Source organism: Botryllus schlosseri, chromosome 6 (genome assembly GCF_051294905.1).
Source record: "Botryllus schlosseri isolate E-star chromosome 6, Bs_hap1, whole genome shotgun sequence".
In the NCBI taxonomy this organism is placed as follows: Eukaryota; Metazoa; Chordata; class Ascidiacea; order Stolidobranchia; family Styelidae; genus Botryllus; species Botryllus schlosseri.
Genome location: NC_137241.1, coordinates 14,570,142 through 14,593,595, shown reverse-complemented (window position 1 = coordinate 14,593,595; position 23,454 = coordinate 14,570,142). Strand labels below are relative to the sequence as shown.

General features: G+C 41.6%; 1 protein-coding gene across 1 annotated transcript; it reads right to left on the bottom strand.

The window, feature by feature from the left end:
- Nucleotides 1-8,268: 8,268 nt before the first annotated feature.
- On the bottom strand, nucleotides 8,269-21,927 carry LOC145440133 (uncharacterized). Its single transcript, XM_080317722.1, has 7 exons — nucleotides 21,884-21,927; nucleotides 20,998-21,483; nucleotides 19,558-19,908; nucleotides 18,513-18,568; nucleotides 10,062-10,158; nucleotides 8,834-8,895; nucleotides 8,269-8,777 (listed from the first exon to the last, which is right to left on the bottom strand). The coding sequence occupies exons 1-7, from the start codon at nucleotides 21,925-21,927 to the stop codon at nucleotides 8,482-8,484; spliced, it is 1,392 nt and encodes a 463-aa protein (XP_080173848.1). The 3' UTR covers nucleotides 8,269-8,481.
- Between the last annotated feature and the right edge of the window lie 1,527 nt (nucleotides 21,928-23,454).

The window sequence follows — 23,454 nt, the reverse complement described above, 5'->3', positions numbered from 1 at the left end:
TGGAATTTTAATTTCGATCATAACATAATATGGCTTGGGAATGAATTCCGAAGATGAATGCGGCCTGCAAGTATAGCTGGTCACAATGATTCGAGCAGTCGAATCTGAATCGAGTTATTATTATAATGATAAGAGCTGGGTAGCAAAAGATGTTTTTTCCGAGTAATGAAATTATACACTCCTCGCCAATGAAAGTTATTTCATATGGTTTTGATACTATTTTCCACTGTGGAAGCCTTGAAACCTTGATCGGGCGCATCGCATTATACAAATATATAGTACAAAGCTACAACCGTTACTGGAAAAGAATTCTGAGCTCATGATCCTCCCACAACATTGTCACAAAGTGCAATAAATGGGTAGGGTCGAATAAATACCAAAAGCATCTTTAATGTTATTTGTGGTGGCACAAAAGGTACATATTACATTCTGATGTGACATCATAATGAGTGATACTCGAGTACTCGACTCGAAGCATAATACGTGATTCAGAATCGAATAACTCGGGTACTTGACTTTGCCCAGCCTTACCAGTGAGCTGAGATGTTACCCACCCCTGCCTTAGAATGTAGCATCATATTGGTTGATAGAAACGCAAAACGTAACCGCAAATGACGAAAAATAGGACATGGAATCGGAAATTTCCAAAGACAGGGTTTAGATTTAGAACCACAGAATGTAAGCCAATGTACACTACATACCACCGCAACGGACCTAATCGAACCACAGATTGCGTCAAATTGATGGCCAATACGGGTGTGTCAGCACAAATGATATGTATGAATTGAGTTTTTGTCTTAACCTCAAGCAGAATCATCAACCTGGCCTGGTTAAGAACCACTTTAGACAATAAACATCTTCATTTACTAACTAATTTCGATCCCCTATCCAAGTGGCGAGATGTGAGTGTCGCCTTTATAGCTCTGATTACCAGGATACGCACATCACAATGCTACTTATCATAACAATTCCAATCGGTTGTTGACCTTCGCTACCCAACCATGTAAGGCCTACATTTTCAATGCACCATGGAAAAATATACAGCTGGCGGAATAAAACATTCAGGAAAAGGACGGAATCTGTCAGCATCATATCTGTGAGAAGAAAACACTGCCAAGCCATTACATTACGCTACACCCAAATATTTGGGTTGTCATTCAAGGATTCCAAAGTCTGCCAAATACTCCCGAAAAGCTTACTTTTAGATATGGGGATTAATCAATCGGCAGATTTATCGTGAATATTGGATTCCATTACTCGCCTTCAACTCAAGTCCATATAATTTTTTTTCAATGTTACTGGTTATCCCATGAAATGGTCAAGTTGTCTAAAAAAGAGATGTATACCAATTTTGGCAAAATTCCAACAGGTAGAAAAGTTTTGGATTTGAAAAAATAGCATTGATGACAAATATTTACAACAGATTCAAAATTTATTACTCTAATGGCTTCGCGATTACCGGTTGAAATTGATTCAAATTTGGTAAGCATTGTTTTCTTTGGCAACTTGACGATTTGAATGTCTAACAAGTGAGATTGGGAAAAAATGGATTTTTTAAACTGCCCTAAGGTATGTTTATTCGCTTGTTCAAAGTTGGGATGTGAGTCTGGACAGGACATAGGTGCCCACCATAATTCAGACAATCGGCACGCCAAATGGAGAATGGGCGCGCAGTACATTTTCAAATCAAAATTTAGCGTCGCGAAGGTCTGGAAACCCCGTTCTAAATGATCAACGGCAAAAAGATGAAAAATTGACGGTACCATCAGGATCGGCTGTGCTCGTTTTTCTTCTGTTCCTTTTCCTAGATCCAAACGGTAGCGGCCCTACGTGCGGCACTGTCTGAAAAAAAGATATGCATTGAGGCTTCGAATCCGACAGGGCACTGAGTCGGCATACCTGGATCGGTTGCTTTCCATACCCCGGTGACTTTCCTGAAGCCATGCTCGTCGAACTCAGACCTACAACGACACAAAAAGAAGATAAGTGTAACGCAGTCACATCCCTTTTTTCAATATTTACCGGCTACTCGACAGGGTTGAAATGACTCGACTCAATGTCTCAAAATACGGAAATGACTTGACTCGAGTCATTGCGCATGACTCGGAACAGGTCATATGACTTGAGACTCATTGTAATTTCGAAGAATAGTAAAGTAACGACACCACTGGTGTTTTGTCTGTCGCTACTGGAGCTTAAAAAGGCGTCAATTGGTTTTGTTTGTTCGTGAGCGGTATTCATGGAGTTTGTCGACTACAATGGTCATTTCGAGCAGGCCCATTTTCCTTATTTCAGATTCCGTAACTGCCGACTTGTTGCACGTCAAACTTCTAGGCTTTTATAAAACATCGCTTACACGGGTGATATGGCGAGGAGCCTAGATAAACCTTGAACACATAGGTCACTAGTAGTCGAAAAAGGCGACAAGAAACTGTTCAAAGTGACGAGAAAATAAGTAAATTATAGATGCGAACCATATGATTTAAAAAAAACTTTAACTCTAAACCGAGCCGTCAATGTTATGACTTGGACTTGACTCGGTGGTGCATTGAAAATGCCTAGACTTGAATCGGATCAAAACTACAGACGTGTGATTCACTTGGGACTTGGTTACAACCATGCTGCTTGATATAATTGAAGAGCTTCATGGAGGCACAGAAATTTAATATACAATTGAGTAGTATATTCATAATGAAATGAACCCGAACACTTTTCGATAACACTCATCAGGGGTAATAGTCAGCAACTAGTAGAGAATTGGAAATAACAAAATATGACGTCACCAGCATAAAATTTTGAATATGATAGCGTTCCATGCACTGTTTTTTGTATAATTTTCATATAGTAAATTGAATGCTCTCTTATTCGAAATTTCATGCTAGTGACGTCATAACAGATTATAACAAAATATGCGAAATATGAATGGTACTGTTTTTTGTACCACTTTGTTATAATACATTGAATGCTCTCTTATTTGAAATTTCAGGCTTGTGACGTCATATTGTGTGATACATCTGTTGATATGCATTGGTCTCTCTGTACCTCCAAGAATCTCTTAAAATATTCTATCATCATTATTCATTATCAATTCGACAAAACTTCTTTGTGGACTGAGCAACACCACGAATTTATCCACTTACGAATATGTGAAGCCATAATGCACGCCTTGCTGCACCGGTAGCTTCATCCTCGGACTCCGACGAGGTCCGGCTTCAGTTGGCGCTGGAACTGTCGGGACTAACAAAAAAAGAGTTGAATTCACAAGACGTATTAACCTAATCTTTTCCTATCCAAATTTAGAAATTTACTGCTGGAGCAGTGCTTCCCAACTTTTTTAGACCCCCTTATCAATATCGACATATGTTTTATGATTCAACAAAGCGGACATGATAACGGGGATTTATACAGCTACCTTTGATTGCTGGTGAATTGCCTAAAACAGCAATTCCGCTGCGATCTCTGAAAATCACGGTGTCCGAGGATAGTTTGTGGCGAGTTGACTTTGATTAGTTAGGACCAAGTGATGAAAGGTAAGAGCCCATGAATTGATAGGGGTCACCAGTGGTATTGCACCACCATGAATGAGTATATAATATAGCCTACTGGTAAGTTTCAACTGTTCTGCACCATTTATAAGTATTTCTTTACAATTGTTTCTGTTTCACACCAGAAACCCATGAATTGCCCCATCTTTGTGACTTGAACAACGAAATCTAGTTTAGCAGATCAATCAGTCAATATCAACCTCGCATCATTTTCCTTTGTAGAGAGTGATGAAACTATCATTATATAGCATCATTATCCTTACTCAAGGCATATAAATGTGTGCGATGGCTAAGGCGGGTAGTTTTGACAGGTTGAGATTGTAGTGTTAGGTCAAATATTTGTTAATTTTGTGCATTTTGTTGGCGTCGGAGATACTGAACTTATCATTGGACATTTTACACTTTGTAGCTTATTTTACAAACCAACTGTTGTAGATGGCCCCCAAAATTATCAGTATCATGTTTGAGTTTTCCAGTAAAATTATATTATATTGATTTTGGTCTATTAACAAGCTGTCAATGCACTGTTCAAGACTTACCCGGCCATTTTTCCACAATCATTCCACGATTTGTCGGTTTGCTGTAAAATAAGATGTAGTCTTTCAATTTTTGCGTAAATCTTGAGAGAAAAAACAAGTTATAACAAATGCTGCTGGGGAACTGACTCTGGCGTTACATTGAGTAAATGTGATGCTATGAAATTTACTCGAACAGCAGCTGAAATTTGTGAGAATGTAAGCTTCCACCAAGTATGTAGATTAGAGTGGCCAACAAAAAACAGGCAGCGGCCCACTTTTCAAATTCCATAGAGGTTGTGGGCCACAAGAATGCAATACCACATTTTCAAAACTAAAGAATCGATATCGGGGCTAACAAGACTAACAAGTGCTGTCATTAAAAGATTGACTCCTCGTAAAGCTTGATATTGTAGGGACGTCCTGAGCTGTGTTCGAACTGCTAAGTGTGCTTGAATTGGCAGTGTCTCGAACATTTCATGCCAAGGCAATAGAATAAGATCATTCATATCAGCTTATTCTCCTTCCATGGAATTCTTCGACCACCGGCGAAGCCAGTTCAGCTTACTGGGTAATAGTGTTGTTGTAAAACAAATCTATTTCAGCATTTCAAAACGCTTTTCTAAAAGGTCTTCCAAAATCTCAAAACACATGATGCTCAGTACTGATGTAGACGAATATGTTGATAATAATAATCAGTGGTTTCCAAAAGTTAGCACGATTGATTTCTGCGACCTTTGCAGAACCTGCCACAGATTGGACACCCCTATCGTAGGCTTTTAGTATTTTGATATACAACCCTCCAGTCAATTCATCGACACTGAACCAAAAGTCAAACAGCACAAAATCAATCAAAAAACCAGCAGTTAGTAGACTGTCAACCAACTAAATTGGTAGTTAGTAAAAGTATTAGGATTAGGACACCGTAACTAGTCATTTCCACATCTTTATATCCGCTGACGACATCCCATTGTGCATTGAGCACCTTGAGCGAAGGAAAAAAAAAGAGAACGATCAGTTACAAATAAAAAAATTACTACACAGCTAAGCGATGTATTCCCACCTCTACCTGCAAATATCTATAATGAGAGCAATCAGAAATTGATACTGTCGGTTCATATTCCATTTAGGCACCAAATGCTGCCGTTACGATGTCCAGCAAAAATTTCTCAACCACTCTCTCACCTTGGATTTTCCCATTTTGAGCGATTAGGCCGCTTGCGCTGAGTTTTGCCTTTGCTCACGCGACTTGGCTTGGCAACTTTACCCTCCCGAACCCTGTTGGTTGATCTGAAGGTTAAAGCAACCCGATCATAAACGTTAGGGATAAAGTATTCAAAACTACCGATGGCAGGGCTGGATGATGATGACAATGCTCTGGAGTAGAGTATTATTTCTAATGATTCAAGCTGAGTAGTAATAGACATTTGTTTTGTGTTGAATCTTGTCTGCATGCATACTGTTGAATTAATTCGGACTATCAACAATGTTCAATTGTTACTCATTCATTCATTCATTGGTTTATTAGCAATTTTATCAGTTCAATACACCACAAAAAATGCGATACAATGAATAGACAGGAAGATGTCGAAGCGACTTGGATTTGTCAATGGAATCGGACACCCACCTTGGCCTAGGCGTAGTAAAGAGGAGGCATGCACACTAGGGTTGTTCAAACAAAACTTTTTTTTCCAAATCTCACTCGCCTAGTGACTAAATCGTCAGGTTGTCCAAGAAAACGATGCACACCAAATTTGACTCAATTCCAACCAGTAAAGGCCGTGCAATCTTGAATTGAAATTTTTAATTTATTATTGAAAATTAAAAAAAAAAATTCTCAAATTTTTCTGTCAACCCCATGAAATTGTTGAGCTGTCTTCAAAGACGATGCAAAACAAATTTGAGTCAATTCCGACTAGTAGAAGCGGAACTATATGAGTTTTTCGTTGATAATCCCCGGATCAAGGATAATCCAAGAAATATCAACGAAAAACTCGAAGAACTCCGCTTCTACAAGTCGGAATTGACTCAAATTTGTTTTGCATCGTCTTTGAAGACAGCTCAACAATTTCATGGGGTTGAAAGAAAAATTTGAGAAATTTTTTTTTTAATTTTTATTAATAAATTAAAAATTTCAATTCAAGATTGCACGGCCTTTACTGGTTGGAATTGAGTCAAATTTGGTGTGTATCGTTTTCTTGGACAACCTGACGATTTAGTCACTAGGCGAGTGAGATTTGGAAAAAAAAGTTTTTTTTGAACAACCCTAATGCACACTGAATGAAAGTAAAGAATACAGGAAAGAAAAAGAAAGCGACAAGAAATAGGGCGGCATGTCATGGGAAGCGAGATCGATAGGTCAGTCACGTAGTTCACGTAGTTCATTTTGCAGCATGACACAGCGTCGATTAATATAAATGAGGCATAATTTGCAAAATATTGATTCACAACTTCTTAATTTATGCAATTCAAATAAATGGGAACCTTTCATAATCCAACCATATTTGAACAAGCCATTCGGGGTACAGAACTTGAGAATAACCCAAAACAATAAGTTCATACTCGTAATGCATTCACGAAAAGCTCTTTGTCTACCATATCACACTCTTTAGTGCATGTCTGTTCTGACATCATGATGTCACACGGGCTAAACATTTCCTGAATTTCATATTCCATCGACTGTATTACTGACGAGTGCCACTAATGAAGGTCAATCGAAAAGTTCATGAATAAATTACCAATATAAAAATATCATCTCATATTTATCCTATAATATTGAACGAACTAGCAACATACGCATCAACAATTTGGGATTTCCTAGAAAATGTTGGCCTCAGTGTGGCGTCATGAACAAGGTACCAGCTACTTTGGAACTAGCAAGGCAAAGATAGGCAATTTTCTATGGAAATTGACCAGGCAAAAAATAGAACTTGAAAATCAGGATATTGCAACCACCACTAACCCGGTATCGCCGTGATCTTCTATGATCTTGCTGCCTGATCCTGAGCGCCGGCAGGTCTTCTCTCCTGAATTAAATTACTCAATCAACATGCATAAAGCACATTATATAGGATGTGGAACACAGCAAGCCGATTTTCATTCACAACATATTCATTCGATGTTTCCAAATATAAATTACAGAGTGTCAATTATTACTCAATTTATATTTCAGCACTTGAATCACTCCTCCTTATGGGCGATTTTGATTTTCAAGGGGCAGAAATACTCAGTGGGCAATATAGGTGACGCTTGGCGACTATGAAGGTTCTAGAGAAATATTGTAGACCATGTTGGCACTCCAAGCAGTGCTAGTATGGCAATTAGTCGTCACAATACCTACTATGACATTTTTGGTGGAAGCAATGCAATGGCGGTTTGGAACTGGCCTTCACTGCACAAGTGGGATATTCCCAGGGTTGTAACCTATTCACAAGGCTCCGAGTCACAAGTGTATCTCACTTTTTTAGTTTTGACTCGAGTCATTTTTATTTCGCCACCGAGTCAAGTCCGAGTCTAAGTCATCGAGCAGAGGTTCGAGTCCGAGTCATGGTATTATGACTCGAGTCCAAGTCCAAGCCATTGTGTTGACTGCTCAGTTTCCAGATAAAGTCTTGTTAAACCCACTGTTATAACTGTCATATCGAATGGTTGACATTTATGATATACTAATTTTCCTCTCTTTCAACAGTTTCTGGTCGCATTTTCAAGTATCAGTACCAATAGATGAACTCCCAATAGGGGGGTTATACTTTACTACTCTTTGAAATTACAATGAAACGTCGCTATTGGCCGTCTTCGTCTCGAGTCATATGACTTGGTTCGAGTCATACGTAAAGTCGAGTCAATACACCTATTGACTTGTGTCGAGTCGAGTCATTTCCGTATTTTGAGAATATGACTCGAGTCAAGTCGAGTCATCAGAAAATCGTGACTCGAGTCATTACTACCCTGGATATTCTGAACTTGCAGCAAAATGCCCCGAACAAAGAGCCATTATCAGAAAAACAATGAGTCAGATCAGAATCAAAATTACAGAATTCAAACATTTAACAAACTAGATTAAAATTAGAATTAAAGCAAAGGAACATTTTTTGAATTGTATTATAATTCGATTACTGGCATTTTAATCTAATTTAGTCTAATTAGGCAACTAGAATTATCTAGTTGTCCGAGTCGTGTGTTAACAGAAATTCCGAGTGTTAAGAGAATACTCTTGACACAGCCGAATAACTAATCCTTATTTCACGTAAAGTAAATTTCTCGAAGTACTGCCCTATCATGGCATGGCTGGTTAGTAGGATGATTTCCAGGTCAGCATCGGGCTGCAGGTCGCAAAAATGCAACCTCGTTTCTATCGCCAGCCTATATATATGTTCACATAGACAAGGATAAACATTACATTTAAACGTGGAAATATTGATTCAGCAACTTTCTTGTAAGTGTGCCAGGTGAGTTTTATACATTTTCTGATGTACAAGGAGCCGAAAAAGTTTGAGAAGCGCAGATCCAAGAATCGGTGCATCAAATTGAAAGTGGGCTGGCAGTTCATTTTCAAATCGAAATTTGGGGTTGAGGCATAGGAAGGTCGGGAATCCACATTCTAAAGGATGACCGTGAAAGAGTTGAAAAATGACGGCACCTTTATGGGCGGCTGCGGTCACTCTTCTTTTAGTCCGTTTCTTCGACACGACGTTGGCTGCCCGGAGAGCGGCGTCATCTGAAAAAAGATTAACATAAATTCTTCGACTCAAACCTGGCACTGAGTCAGCATACCTCGATCGCTAACTTTCAGGATCCCGGTGACTTTCCTGAAGCCATGCTCGTCGAAGTCAGAGCTACAACGACACAAAAAGAAGATAAGTGTGACGGAGGCCCAATCTTAATTTCAAATTTTACCGACTACTCGTCAGCGTTAAAAGGACTCGACTTATTGTCTGAAAATACGGAAATGACTCAGACTCAACATCACGCATGAGTCGGAACAAGTCATATGACTCGAGACTCAAACGGCCAAGACGGATGTTCCATTGTAATTTCGAAGACTAATAAAGTAATTACGCCACTGGTGTTTCGTCTATTGGTTCGTCTGTTTGTGGTATTCATGGCGTTGTCGACTGCTATCTTCATAACATTTTCCTTATATTTGATTCCATAATTGCCGACTTGAAGCACGGCCCACTTCTAGGCTTTTATAAGACACCACTAACACGAATTATATGGCGAAGAGCCTAGATAAACCTCCAACACTTAGGTATTGATACTGGTAACTGTTGAAAGGGAGGAAAATAATGCATTATAAATGCAAACTATTCGATCAAATTGCAGAGTTTTAAAAAGTGGACTTCAACTCAAACACAGCAATCAATGTTATGACTTGGACTAGATTGGGTGGTGTATCGAAAATGCCTAAACTTGACTCAAGACAAAACTACAGAAGTGTGATTGACTTGTGACTCGGAGCCTTGTGAGTTGGTTACAACCTTGCAACTTGATATAATTCTAGAATTTCTTGGAGGTAGAGAACTTCAATATACAATTGAATAGTCTATTCATATTCAAATGAACCCGATTATTTTCGGATGACGCTCGTAATGGGGCGTAAGCAACTAGTAGAGAATCGGAAAGAACATAAATTTCATGCTGGTGACGTCATATTCGAGATACCATTGTTGATACGCAATGGTCTTGGCAATTCTCTACTAGTTGCCGACGATAATCCATGACGAGTGTCAGTCTAAAATATTTGGGTTCATTTCAATATGGGTATACTATTCAAGTGCATATCGAAGTTCTGTACCTCCAAGAAGCTCTACAGACAGGTTCATCTAACAAATGATTGCCAACGGGGAATTTCATGAGTTCTCCAGCACTATTCAATTGTATAGGCTATTGAAGTTTGCTACCTCCAAGAAGCAATTCAAATATGCTATCAATATTATTCATCATCAAATCGACAAAACTTCTTTATGAACTGAACAACCCCACGAATTTATCCACTTACGAATATATGAAGCTATATCGGACGCCTTGTTGCACCGGTAGCTTCATCCTCTGACTCCGACGAGGTCCGGCTTCAGTTGGTGCTGGAATAGTAGGAGCTGAAAGAAAAAATAATTGAATTCACAAGACGTATGAGCCTAATTATTTCCGCTGCAAATCCGGAAATTTACCCGATCATCTATAGCAGTGGTTCTTAACCTTTTTTCCTCCAGCGCCCCCTTTCAAAGATTATCGGGCTCCAGCGCCCCCCAACCTCATATTGTAAGAAATGTACCAAAGACAACGAGTAAGAGGGAGGGCCGTAACAGAACTTCGTCAACCCCCCTAAAAACGATTGCCTTGCGTACCCATAGCGTGATAAACCAAACTTCTGAGGGCTTCGCCCCAAGAACCCCGTAGCGTGATTTCGATGGTCAGCAAAGTTTGTGTGGCCTAGGCCTGGTCGCTTTAGGTGCCAAAATATTCTATAATGCATGAATGAATAGGTGGTAATTACATATATATGTCGCTATAAACTTTTTATCCTCCCAGCCCACGTAATCAGATTTACCAGTAGCGCTGACTGAGCTGTTGTATTGGAAAATAAACGGCACGTAATTAATAATAAACATATTCGGGCGTGCCCGTAGGCCGTAGGTACAATTAATTCGTTACCAGGGCCGTAACAGCACTTCGTCAGCCCCCCGAAAACCGTTGGTCTTGGGCCCCCCGTAGGGTGATAAACTAAACTTCCGGGGGGCTCCGCCCCCAGAGCCCCCTTCGGCTATCAGCTATTTGTCGATACTGGTCATCTACATTGGGAGTGCATTTACTGAGCCAGCTATTCTCGCCTAGACGCGCGAAGCGCGAAAAATTTCAATAATTATTGATTGAATTGGTCAATATGATCGGGAAGTGCATATATATTAATATCAATTTTTATCCTTTCTCTGCTCACGTAAACAGATTTACCGGTAGGGCTGAGTGATGTGTGTTTGAAAGGGTAGGACCCCTCAATAATAATTATACATCTTAGGGCGTATACCCGTTGGCAGGAACGAAACGACACTTCGTCAGGCCCGCCGAAAAAACTTGGGTCTTGGGCTTCCATAGGGTGATAAACCGACCGCCCCCCATCACGTTGTTCGCTTTTGCCACGAAATCAGCTGTACCGTTTAGCGAGACAGTGCGAAGCGCGAAAATGTTCGATAATTCACGATAAAATCGGTCAATAAGATATATTGCTATCAATTTCTTGTCCTCTCTGCTCACGTTACCAGATTTACCGGTAGAGCTGAGTGAGGTGCAACGTTCCCTCTGAGCTGCGCACGTGCGCAGTGCTGACACGGTCTCTGCGCACAGAAAATCTACGTTGCGCACAACAAATCCGAATTTATGACCTTTTTTTAGTCGTTACACGCTGTTGTCCAAGGGTCTGCGCAGTGAGTTTGTGAGTGTGCGCAGACTCGTCAAAACGTAGAGGGAACATTGTGAGGTGTCTTGGAAACTGTAGGGCCCGTAAGTAATAATTAAACATAGCCGGGCGGGCGGACCCGTTGATATGACTTCGTAGCATGATGTTATTTCGTGACCTCCTGTCTGTTATATCAAAAAAATATAGAATCGCCCAACAGGGATATCGCCCAACGGGGATATCTAGTTCTATATATCCCTGTCGTCCAATCGTACTAAACTGAAAGACGCACACGATTTCAAATTGGTATTTCTTTACTGGCATATTATTTTTCCCTGCCAGATGGAATTCGTCTTCTGAGGTTCAGATTGCCAAGACAGGAACATTCGGTGCCAGTCATTTAGGCGCCTATGGACATTAAAACCTATATGTCTTTTGTAGGCTATAAATAACGAAGTTTTAGGTGTTAATTCGCTCTGAATATACTCATTAAGGATATGTCCTACTACCACATCATGGCGAAGCCATTTTTCTCCAGCGCCCCCCCATACCGCCCCCCTGAGCCCAGCGCCCCCCATATCGCCCCCTGAGCGTTTCCGCCCCCCTTCGAAATCGCCAGCGCCCCTTGGGGGGCGCTGGAGGCAAGGTTAAGAACCACTGATCTATAGGAACATTATCAAAAATATATGCTATAACAGTGGTTCAAAACCTTTTTCGATTCGTCACTTCCATATCTAGCTTGGCATATATTTATCGCTCCCTATATTTTCTGATCCTTTAAAGAGGAGATACATAACCGGGAATTGATACAGCTGTCGCTAGTAAATTGACTAAAAAGATGCAAATAAAAAAGGTGAACTTTTGCGGCGATCTCTGAAAATCCCGCTATCTGAGGAGTTTGCGGCGAGTTGACGTTTTTTTGTCAACTTTCGCATTAGTTCTAGAATAATCCGTTTTCAACGTTTATTTTGTGCCGGTTTCCAGTTACTGTAATGTACTAACTAAAGACTTTATTCATGCGAACATAACAGAAGGTCCTGACGTGCAGGGCAACAGAAAACGAATGACTATCGTCGTTTACTCGACGCAGTACAACACAATTCAGTAATTGTAATCAAGTAATAATAATGTCCAATCACGATACACATCATCTCCCCTCTTTCATCGGAAGCGTACTGTACATTCACCCCGGGATATAACGTTCAGGGCATCGTCGATTGCGCGAACTTCGACGTGGTTGATTGTGGCTGGCATCCATCTCCCACTTCTCTCCCTCCTCTATGGTTGGCGAAACGTGATCTATTCTCAGAAATCGTCGATTTCGCCACCATATCCGCCCGCTGCTCAGTTTAACCAAGTAATCCCGAAACTTACCAATGGCAACAATGATACCGCGATGATGCCAACGCTTGGTGATCGGGTTTTGAATTCGAACGGAAGTTCCGATTTTGAATGGCGACAACGGATGTGCATCTCTGTTATAATGATCCTCATTGTACCTTCTCACAGCCGCTGCTTTGGAATCACAATCTCGAGCTAGTTTATGCCACAATGGTGCAAACAGCTTGTGATGTGCCGGTAAACAGGTGCGAAGTGGGCGTCCGAAAAGAATTTGTGCCGGAGAACGTCCGTCCACTCTTGGCGTGTTTCTCCACTCCAGCAAACCTCGCTGAAATGAATCTGAAAAAATATCCCCATTGGGCGACGTTTTAGCCAAAAGATATTTCATGGACTTAACGGCAGCCTCCGCAAGACCATTTGATTGCGCGTAATGCGGCGTCGATACAACATGATTAACACCCCATCGGTCCATGAATTTTCTGAAGTCATTCGAAGAGAATTGCGGTCCTCCGTCGCTTCGTAAACGCACTGGAACACCTGTGTCGGAAAAGAATTTGCGAATTACTCTGATTACCTGACGAGAGGTTGGATCCTTGTCCCATTCACAGATGCTCGGCCAACCGGAGTACCGATCGGTGTACACGAGGTATTTCTTTCCGCAATATGAAAAGAGGTCGGTTGAGACATCTTCGAAAACTCTGCTTGGAGATAGCTCAATTTCCATTGGCTCTTTTGGTAAACTTGGCAAATATTCCTGGCATCTCCCACATGACTGTACCACATTCTCTATGTCAGTGCTCATCCCTGGCCAGTATAAAGTTTGTCTCGCCCGCCTCTTCATTCTGACTATGCCTTGATGAGCATCATGTAATCGTGCAAGCGCTTCTCCTTTAAATCCACACGGGACTACAATTCGTGCATTGTATAGAACCAAGCCATCGTCTATACTTAGATCATTCCGAATCTTCCAATACGGCTGCACGGCAGTAGGTGCGTTTTCGCATTTATCAGGGAACCCCTTTCGGATAATCTCGATTAATGACTGATAATTATTGTCAGTGAGTGCAACTTGTCTCATGCGCGATAAGACCGGGTCTTCTAGTGCGTTCAACGATCCACCCGCTTGCTCGCTTCTGAAAATTTGGCTCTTGATGGTGAGATGGCATGCCATGCAAGCGGCGTCGTCTCTTTCCGCTGCTTGATCCTCTCTTGTTGGGTCTTGCACTGGCGCTCTTGACAATGCATCAGGAATGGCATGAAGTTTTCCTTTCCTCCATGACGTCGTAAATACAAATGCAGATAACTTCTCTTTCAGTCGCTGAAGTCGTGGGTTCTCGATGGAATCCAACGTTTGAGCATTTAGAATGGAAACTAGCGGCTGATGGTCGACAACCACTTCAAAATGCTGCAATCCTGTCAGAAATAGTTTGCATTTGCGTGCTGCCCATACAACTGCAAGAAGTTCCAGCTCTACCATTGCATATCGCGATTCTGTCTCACTTAGAAACCGGGAGCCGCATTGAACCAGTCTCCATGTGTCACCATGCAACTGTAATAGAGCGTATCCCAAACCTCTTGTCCTGGATGCATCTGTTTGCAAACTCGCGGGCAACTTCGGATCGAATGTTGCTAATACAGGTGTATTAGTCAATGCTGCTTTCGTCTTCCGAAATGCGTCGGCCTGTACGCTTGACCAGATGAATTCATTTCTCGTTTTGAGTAGACAGCGAAGAGGCTCTGCCACAGTGCTTATCTCCTTCGAAAATTCCCCCAATTGATTCACCATTCCCATAAAGCTACGTAATTCTGTGATGTTGGTTGGAGCAGGAAATTCTGTAATCGCCTTCACTTTATCGGGATCTACAGATATTCCGTCCTTGGATATAATGAATCCAACAAATTTGACTTCGCTTTTTGCGAATCTTGTCTTTTTACGGTTCAGCGTTATTTTATTTTCACGACACCGCTGCAGCAAACTCCATACTCGATGGACGTGTGACTTGAAGTCTTCGGAATGAACGAGAATATCGTCAACGACTTTTGCGACATCCTGGAGCCCTCTCAGTGCTTCGTCTCCTCTGCGACAGTATTCATCTCCCGTTGAAACTAAGCCCATTGGTGCACGCAGAAATTTGAATTTTCCCCAAGGAGTCATGAACGTAGTGAGCAATTGAGAGTCCTTCTCTAGCGGGAGCTGCCAGTATCCGTGTGTTGCATCAAACGTGCTCATGTACTTCGTGTTGTTCGGTATCTGCGCGACAGCTTCCTTTGCTGTCACCAAAGGGTATCCCGGACGTTTCACGAACTTGTTCAATTTGGTCAAGTCAACACATAAACGTATACCTCCACCGGGTTTCTGCACCAGTACCATCGGATGGCACCACTCTGTGGGTGACGTGACCGGTTCGATAATACCTTTGACTATCATCTCGTCGATAAGTTTTTTCGCATCTTCTCTTTGAGGAAACGGAACCGCCCGTGCAGCGTGTATGGCATATGCTTCAAAATTTTCTTTGACATGTATCTTCATATCAGCACCCGTCATAGGCGACAGCTTGACATCGTTTGAAAAAACGTCTTCAAAATGCTGGAATATACGTTGCTCGATTCGACAGATCTCAGCCATGTCCGGTTCTGTAGGTATATCACCAATAACCTCACGTAACATGTCTCGTTTATCGGTAACTACTTGTTTCGCAATAGGTAATGGAGACGGATAATTTGGTGGAAGAATTCCCAGCTCCTTGCAAACATACCACGCAAGCATCGCTCCTTCGCAATCATTACAGATGAGAACTTCGAGAGCCACCTTTCTACCGCCGTATTCCATCTTCAAAACAACATATCCTACGCATTTCATTGGTTGCAAATTTGCAGCAAGGACAGCGTCGCAAGGCGGCTTGGAATATTCAGCACGTTTCAATCCGATCGACATGATCCACTCTTCGCACGCGATTGAAATTCCCGCTCCACTGTCAGGCAACACGGCATGCCGTCCCAAATTACGATCTCGAACATCATACACAGTAATGAATACCGATGGTGGTGCTCTTCCAACGACACTCCCCGATAGATTGTAGCATGTTATCACCATATTCTTTGGCAAGTTTGTTGCTTGGCACATTCGAGAGAAATGTCCACTCTTTCTACAAGAGAAGCATATTGCCTCTTCTGCTGGGCATCTAGCGGCTTCTGCATGAGGTAGACCACAATTCCGACATGTGTTCGCCTCTTTGCTCGCTGGTTTCCTGCTCCTTATGACTTTGCTCACAGTAGGCCCATTCCATTCTGAACTTGCAGTCGCCAAGGCTTGGTCACCTATGGATGCCGATTCCATACTTCGACATATGTCCACAGCTTCCTTCAAACTGGGAAAGGATTTGGTTTGCATCAGACGTTTCCTCACTTCTCCTGATATGACGCCTGAAATAATGCGTGTTGTCAAACGCGTTTCAAAACAATGCTTGCAAAGTTCGGAATTATTGGCAATCTTCCTCAGATCCATATAAAATGAGTCAAAGCTTTCGCCAGCTCGTTGTTTGCGTTCTTCAAACTCCACTCTATCAAGAGCAACATTCCGCTGATCTCTCAAGTATTTATAGATTCGTTCTAGAATATCTTTGACTGTTAGATCGGTTTGCTCGGAGTATTGTGGATAAATTACGTGGATAAGTGTGTCCAGTAATTTTGGGGAAAAGAATCCTTTAAGGTGGGATACTTGTTCGCCGTTCGGTAAACTCGTTAGTCTCATAACTGTTGCATAATCCGCCCATAATTGCTCCCACCCTCGAAAGTCTTTTATGTCAATCTCTGCCTCAAGTCTTGGTGGTTTATTCGGAGACACGTGACTGGATGTTTTCTCCGAACGTTCCGAGTTAAGCTTAAGTTGCCCCAAAAGAGATGCAATGACATCTTTGTGATCCGCTTCCATGCGCTGCAACACCTCTTTGTGGTGATCTTCCAATCTCTTCACCTCATCTTCCCTTTGTTTTTCGCGTTTCTCTGATTCTCCAATCAAGTGTTCGAGCAGTTCCTCCATTTGTTTTCCTCTCGTAGCCATCGATGATAATTTGTGTGGCCTTTCTTTTAGATAGGTCCTGCCGACAACGCCATGTAATGTACTAACTAAAGACTTTATTCATGCGAACATAACAGAAGGTCCTGACGTGCAGGGCAACAGAAAACGAATGACTATCGTCGTTTACTCGACGCAGTACAACACAATTCAGTAATTGTAATCAAGTAATAATAATGTCCAATCACGATACACATCAGTTACCGGCTAGTTAAATATATCATTCCCCCCCTGCTTCTCAAAATTGCCCACTGCTGTTTGATATCACCACCGTTGCGAACCACTGTGCTAGAAGAAAATTGATTAGATTTCAAAGTCGTGTTCTTGTGTAAATCTAGTGGTAGGCCTATATATGTATGTCCGTGCTCTAGCCTATATACTGACATGGTCATATTGATGACCGGAAACTCGTATCAACATGCGTCTTACAATGCAATACGAATGCTGTATCGTTTACCACTAGAATGTAATTTCTGCGATATCTAAATTTATCAATTCTTTCTGTATACTGCTTGCAGTTTATTCGTGCTAATAATTTATTTCAATCCGACACTTATGCCGTTATGACATCTATGGTCATTTTACATCAGGCCAATATTGCTTATTATGATTCCGGTGATGCCAATTTATACCCTTTTGCTGTGGCTGATTTGCGTGAAGCGAGTTGTCAATTAGCGCGAAGAGTCTGTGATGATATCACGCGTTAGCCGTCGCCAAAGATGCGTATTCGTTTGTTCTCGAGGCGGAGTCATTATAATCTCCTGATGTTTGGCGCGTGTGTTGGCGAACATGTTGCGGGAGATTGCGAGCTCTCTAATTAACTACACAGTTGGACTCGCTAGTAATCTTATGGTAGCGTGATGTGTGGTGTATTTATATAACATAAGTACGAGTTTGTTGCACAAGGATGCTGACCCGATCGATGTATTATCGGCATTGGAGCGTGTACATAATTATAATGAACTGATGCTACCTTGGTAAATTTTAATGAATTCAATCAATTCAGCAAGCGGCCGGCTTGCTACGCGCCTGCTTAATACTATCATAATTTTGTCACCATATACAAGTGACAGGTGATATTGAACGCTTGCGAGTCGGCTCATTTGCGAATTCTGACGCTAGCCCTTTGTGACGTCATCGATCTCAGGGACAATTACAGTTGACCGCCTATGAATAAGAATATGAACTCTGACGCATTATGACACTAGTTCTTTGTGCCGTCATCAATCCCCCATACCCAGGAAAAATTAGAGTTCACCGCTTATGAAAAAGAATAAGTTTCAACTGTTCTGCACCATTTATATATTGCATGTATTTCCTTATAAGTGTGTCTGTTTCACACCAGAAACCCCTGAATTCCCCACTGGACCAGTCTGTCTGAAATGCCAATTCTATTTCCAACATTTTAAAGCTCATTTGCAATCAAAGAATTTGTATCATAGCGTTGTGCTTCAAAAAACAATACGGTGTGACTTTCTCAGGCGAAGCCTCTCATTTATGAACTGGTATCTGAACAGGAACAGCAGGAGTCCCGCTGATTTGTTAAAATATTCATTAGGCTATCATGTTTTAGTTTTCCATTAAAATTATTTATATTGGTTTTGGTCAATTAACAAGCTGTTGAATCACAGTTGAAGACTTACCTGGCAATTTTTCAATGATGGTGTTCGGGTTTAATTTACCAACTTTCGACGGTTTTCTGTAAAAGAAGATTCAGTCCTTCAACTTCTCCCATAAATCCGATAAGCAAAACAATCAAGGAATAACAAATACCAAAGAAAATATTACTGGCGAACTGACTCTGACCATAATTGAGAAAATGTGATAGGTAACAAAGTGCATTGTGGTACAATGAGATTTAATCGAAAACGTAAGCAATCTAAGCATCCATCGAGTATATAGACCAAGAGGAAACAGCAAACGGGCAGCTGGCACTCATTTCAAATTTCATAGCGGGCACGGGCCGCAACAGTGCAATATCGTGACAAAATAGGACACACATGTTTAGCAATCACGCTTCTAAAACTTTATGTCAGCACAACGCTGCACTGTCTAACACGGGCGATGATCATGGTTATTTCAAAAGAAGCAATATTTCATTGAAGAAATAAAATGTAACAAAACATCATGATCTTTACTTTTAATTTAGTTTGAACCATGAACTGCACATGTTACGTGACAACGCTTTTATGCAACTAAAGAATCGATATCGGGGCTAATGACTAGGGAGACAAGGTACTACCACAGGTTTGACACCCCTACCATATGCTTTTAGTATTTTTATATACAACCCATCAGTCAATATATCGAAACTGAACCTAAAGTCAAACAGTAAAACATCCAAAAGCTACTCAAAAACTCAGCAGTTAGTTGACCGTCGACCAATTAGCTTGGTAGAAGTATCAAGATAAGGACACCGTAACTGGTCATTCCGATATCCCACTATCTGTTGATGACATCCCATTGTGCATCGAAAGCCTTGAGCGAAAGAAAACATATAAATGAACAATTATTTAAATTTAAAAAAAATATTGCACAGTGAAGCAATGTATTCCCACATGACTACATCTACCAGCAAATATCTATAATTCGAGCAACCATAATTTGATACTGTTGTGCAATATTCCAGTTAGGCGTGAAATGCTGCTGTTACGAGGCCCAGCATAAATTTTTTAACAACATTCTCACCTTGGATTTCCTGGTTTTGTATGAGGCCGCTTGTGCGGACTTGGGCATTTGCGCTTTGGATTGGCGACTTGGCGCTTGGCCCTTTTCGCAGATGACGCAGGTTCCTCGATAGGAGTGCCCTTGCGTTTGCGACTTGGCGAATGAGGTCTCTTGTGCGGACTCGGGCATTTGTGCTTCGGATTGGTCACTTGGCGCTTGGCCCGTGAACACTTTGTCCTTTTCGCAGATGGCGCAGGTTCCTCGATAGGAGTGCCCTTGCGTTTGCGACTTGGCTTTGCGCATTGGATTTGTGAAACTTTTGGAACATCCACTGACACCGCAGGTTCCTTTCTGGGACAACCCTTTCGAACCCTGTTTGTTGATACACAGGTTAAATGCAAACCGACCAGGAACATCAGGGATGGCGTACTCGAAACTACCAATGGCAAGGCTGGATGATGATGACAATTGATGATGATTCGGAGTTAAGTAATATTTCTAATGATTCAGGCCGAGTAGTGAGAGATTATTACTTCGCCGACGATAATTATATACTCAGCGTCAGTAAAAGTTGAAATGATAATTATAGTTTAGGTACTGTTTTTCGATCAGGAATCATCGGAAATTCGACTGGCCTTATCAAACCATTCAAAACATATGATACAAAGTTTGGGCTATCTATTAGATTTTTGTAGGATTTACAAAAGTCAGCAGTTCTGTGAGGAGTCTGCATCACTTTTACGAGAGAAATTGTCAAGAAAATCATATGTAGTAGCTGCTGCATCACGGCAATTGAACCCATACAGCAGTGCTTCTCAACCTTTTGACTTGGCGGAACCCTTTCGACCGTCACAGGCGCACCAAGTATATTTTAGGTCAAGTGTTGCTGAATTATCGTGCAATCGTGATCTGTTATTTGTGAATATTTATCGCAGGCTAAAATTACCACCAAAAGTGCTAAAGGGGTACTTTAGAAGGCACATCAAGTCCAGCCTAATCATTTCTATCCAACAGCTCATCTTGAAGTTCTTCTGGGATAGTTCTTCTGTGATGTATTGTATATCACAGGAGAAAGTGAATTCCATGGTGAGGGTCCAATTACTTCAGCACAGATTAGAAAAAAAAAAGTAGAGAGTTTTCCTTTCAATAAGTGATCACTGATTTGCTAAGACCAACAACTTCAAATGTTAATTTTTGCAACCCCATTGGCAATTGATATGAGTTTGCACAGGATATAGGATATTCTTCTGACAAGGCCATCCAGTTGCTGTGAGTCCAGACGTTTTAGCAGGTATGAAGCGAAACTGTCTTATTATTTCACTAGCTTTGAAATAGGCTGTGAATCATGTTGCAAAGGCTTCGTGGGCCCCCTGAAAATGCTTCGCTGATCACCGGTTGAAAACCATTGCGATAGAAAACTCTAAATTGCCTCAAGTTACTGTAATCTACAATAGCCGTCACCTCTGTTTTTTTTTTATCTTGCGCCCATCCAATGCGGGCAGCGGCGGCCCTGCCGCTGAAGCTGGCTCAGCAAGAAACGGCGTTGGCTCTGCAAGTAGAAGCGATGGCTCTGCAGGAGAGGGCTCTGCACGCAACGGCGTTAGCTCTGCACATAGCGGCGATGGCTCTACAGGAGATCGCTCTGCACGCACTGGTGATGGCTCTGCATGAGATGGCTCTACACGCAACGGCGTTGGCTCTGCACGTAGCGGCGATGGCTCTACAGGAGATCGCTCTGCACGCACTGGTGATGGCTCCGCACGCAACGGCGTTGGCTCTGCACGTAGCAGCGATGGCTCTGCAGGAGATCGCTCTGCCGTCACCGGAGATGGCCCAGTGGGCTCCGTGGGCAGCGGACGTTCTGCCACCATGTCCCAACCGGATAAAAGGTCACCCATGAGCTGGTCGTACAAAACATCCTGATTTCTTTCTGGAGGGTTTGTTGAGCTGCAGAGGAAAAGATATAAGTCTTGTTTATTTTTAGTGGGTCAAAACTGAACCCGGTAAAAGCGTACAGCTTGTCCGAACATTGGGAGTGGAAAAATCGAGTATATGGCACAGCCTTGAAAACAATTGAGCACAATGATTTTCCTGTCAATTAAATTTCACTGTCATACATTCTGGTGAGTAAAAGCCGCATGCTGCAATCCTGCTTAAGAACTTAGCAAGCATCTCAATGATATTCTTTATGAAAATGAACTTCACATGAGAGCAGGTGTTCTCGACGTCGTGAGTCATGACACGAGCATGATCGATAACAGATTTTTACACCGATACCGATAAAGCCGATCACCAACACCTTCACCAATAACCCCGAGATATTCAGCCGATATTCAGAAGACATCACATCCCATTACAATCGCATTTCAAAACCGTCAGCTTCACAGCCATTGCCGGGCTAGGACGTGAAAAAAACAACTAAAAAGCCTACATCTGGACAGTATCGAAGTACTAGTTCTTTTTCATAGTACCCAATTAGGTTTTGTCTATTAGTGCTATATACTGACAGCGATTTTTGACCAAGTCCGCTTCTAAGTAACAGTGTACGTAATTTCCTCACTTCGATATCACTACTTCTTCCTGTACTTAAGTAGGAATTTACTGTGTCAGTGTTATATTTGAAAACCAACAGTGACCACTAGTGATGTTCTAAAATAACTTTTTTTCCCAGATTGTAGCCATTCACTGATTAAATTGTCAGGCTACCCTAAAAAATCTGCACACCAAATTTGGCTTGATTCTAACAAGTTTAGGACTACGCAGATCCATATAAAAATGCTTATTTATTACGGAAAATTTAAAAAAAAAATCAAATTTTTCTGTCAACCCCATGAAATTGTTGAGCTGTCTTCAAAGACGATGCAAAACAAATTTGACTCAATTCCAGCTGTAGAAGCGGAGTTATTTGAGTTTTTCGTTGGTAATTATCGGATTATCAATCAATCAAGGATAATCCGAGATTGCCTGAGAGCTGCCTTTAAGATACAAGAAATAGATCAATATTCACAGTCTAGATCAGTGGTTCCCAACGTGGGCGATTTGACGGTCTAGGAGGGCGAAAATGACGAAGGGGGCGATAGGGGGGCGAAAATGGACAATGGGGGCGACGGAGGGCGAAAATAGCGAAGGGGACGATAGAGGGACGATGACGCGTTAAAACGGCTATATTGGAGTCAAGTCGGAGAAATGACCTTTTTTTTAGTCATCCCACAAAAATTCAGTTGCAAAAGTGTAAAATTCGACATCGAACGGCAAAGTTGACCTTTTTTTTTTAGTCAACCCGCCGGTGATTACAGTTTGTATACCGATTTTTCGGTTCACAAAATTTGGGGGGCGATAATCGGCGTTGAGCTTGAAAAGGGGGCGATGAGTCGTAAAAGGTTGGGAACCACTGGTCTAGATGCAGCATAATATTCTACTTCTTACTACCATCTTGTGCGGTCACGAAAATTGCCGATACTTTTTACCTCTACTGGCCTATACCGATATTTCTTGCAAAGTGCTAGATCGATTCGCTATCATCGGCAATCTGATAATTGGCCAGGCTCTAGTCATATTTTATTCCTAGATGAAAAGATATGACATTATTTCCATAATGCATTGTCGTTTTGTTAACATGCCTTTAGGCAAGCGTATTGGAAATCTGCTTTCATGAGATCATTTACATTAAAATCAGTTCATTAATTTGGTACAGATATCATATCACATGTAGGCCTACATCTACTCCACGAAGCAAACGCTACTAACCTTTCCTCGTCCGGATCAATCCAAATTTCGGATGAGGATACGCCATCTGAAAAGCAAATATTCAATCAAAAATGAGCAATCTGGATTTCCACTCACGCAGTATTCGGTCAGTCACATGGATTCTTAACCAGGGGTCCATGGACCCCTCGAGGGTTAAGAGCTTCATTGTGG

Excerpts from the sequence above, each read along its gene's own strand:
- LOC145440133 (XM_080317722.1), bottom strand. The coding sequence starts at position 21,927 with ATGGCTGTGAAGCTGACGGTTTTGAAATGCGATTGTAATGGGAT. Across the intron at positions 18,569-19,557 it reads ACAAAACCAGGAAATCCAAG|AAAACCGTCGAAAGTTGGTA; the intron begins GTGAGAATGTTG and ends CTTCTTTTACAG. Across the intron at positions 8,896-10,061 it reads CGATATAGCTTCATATATTC|CTCTGACTTCGACGAGCATG; the intron begins GTAAGTGGATAA and ends GTGTCGTTGTAG.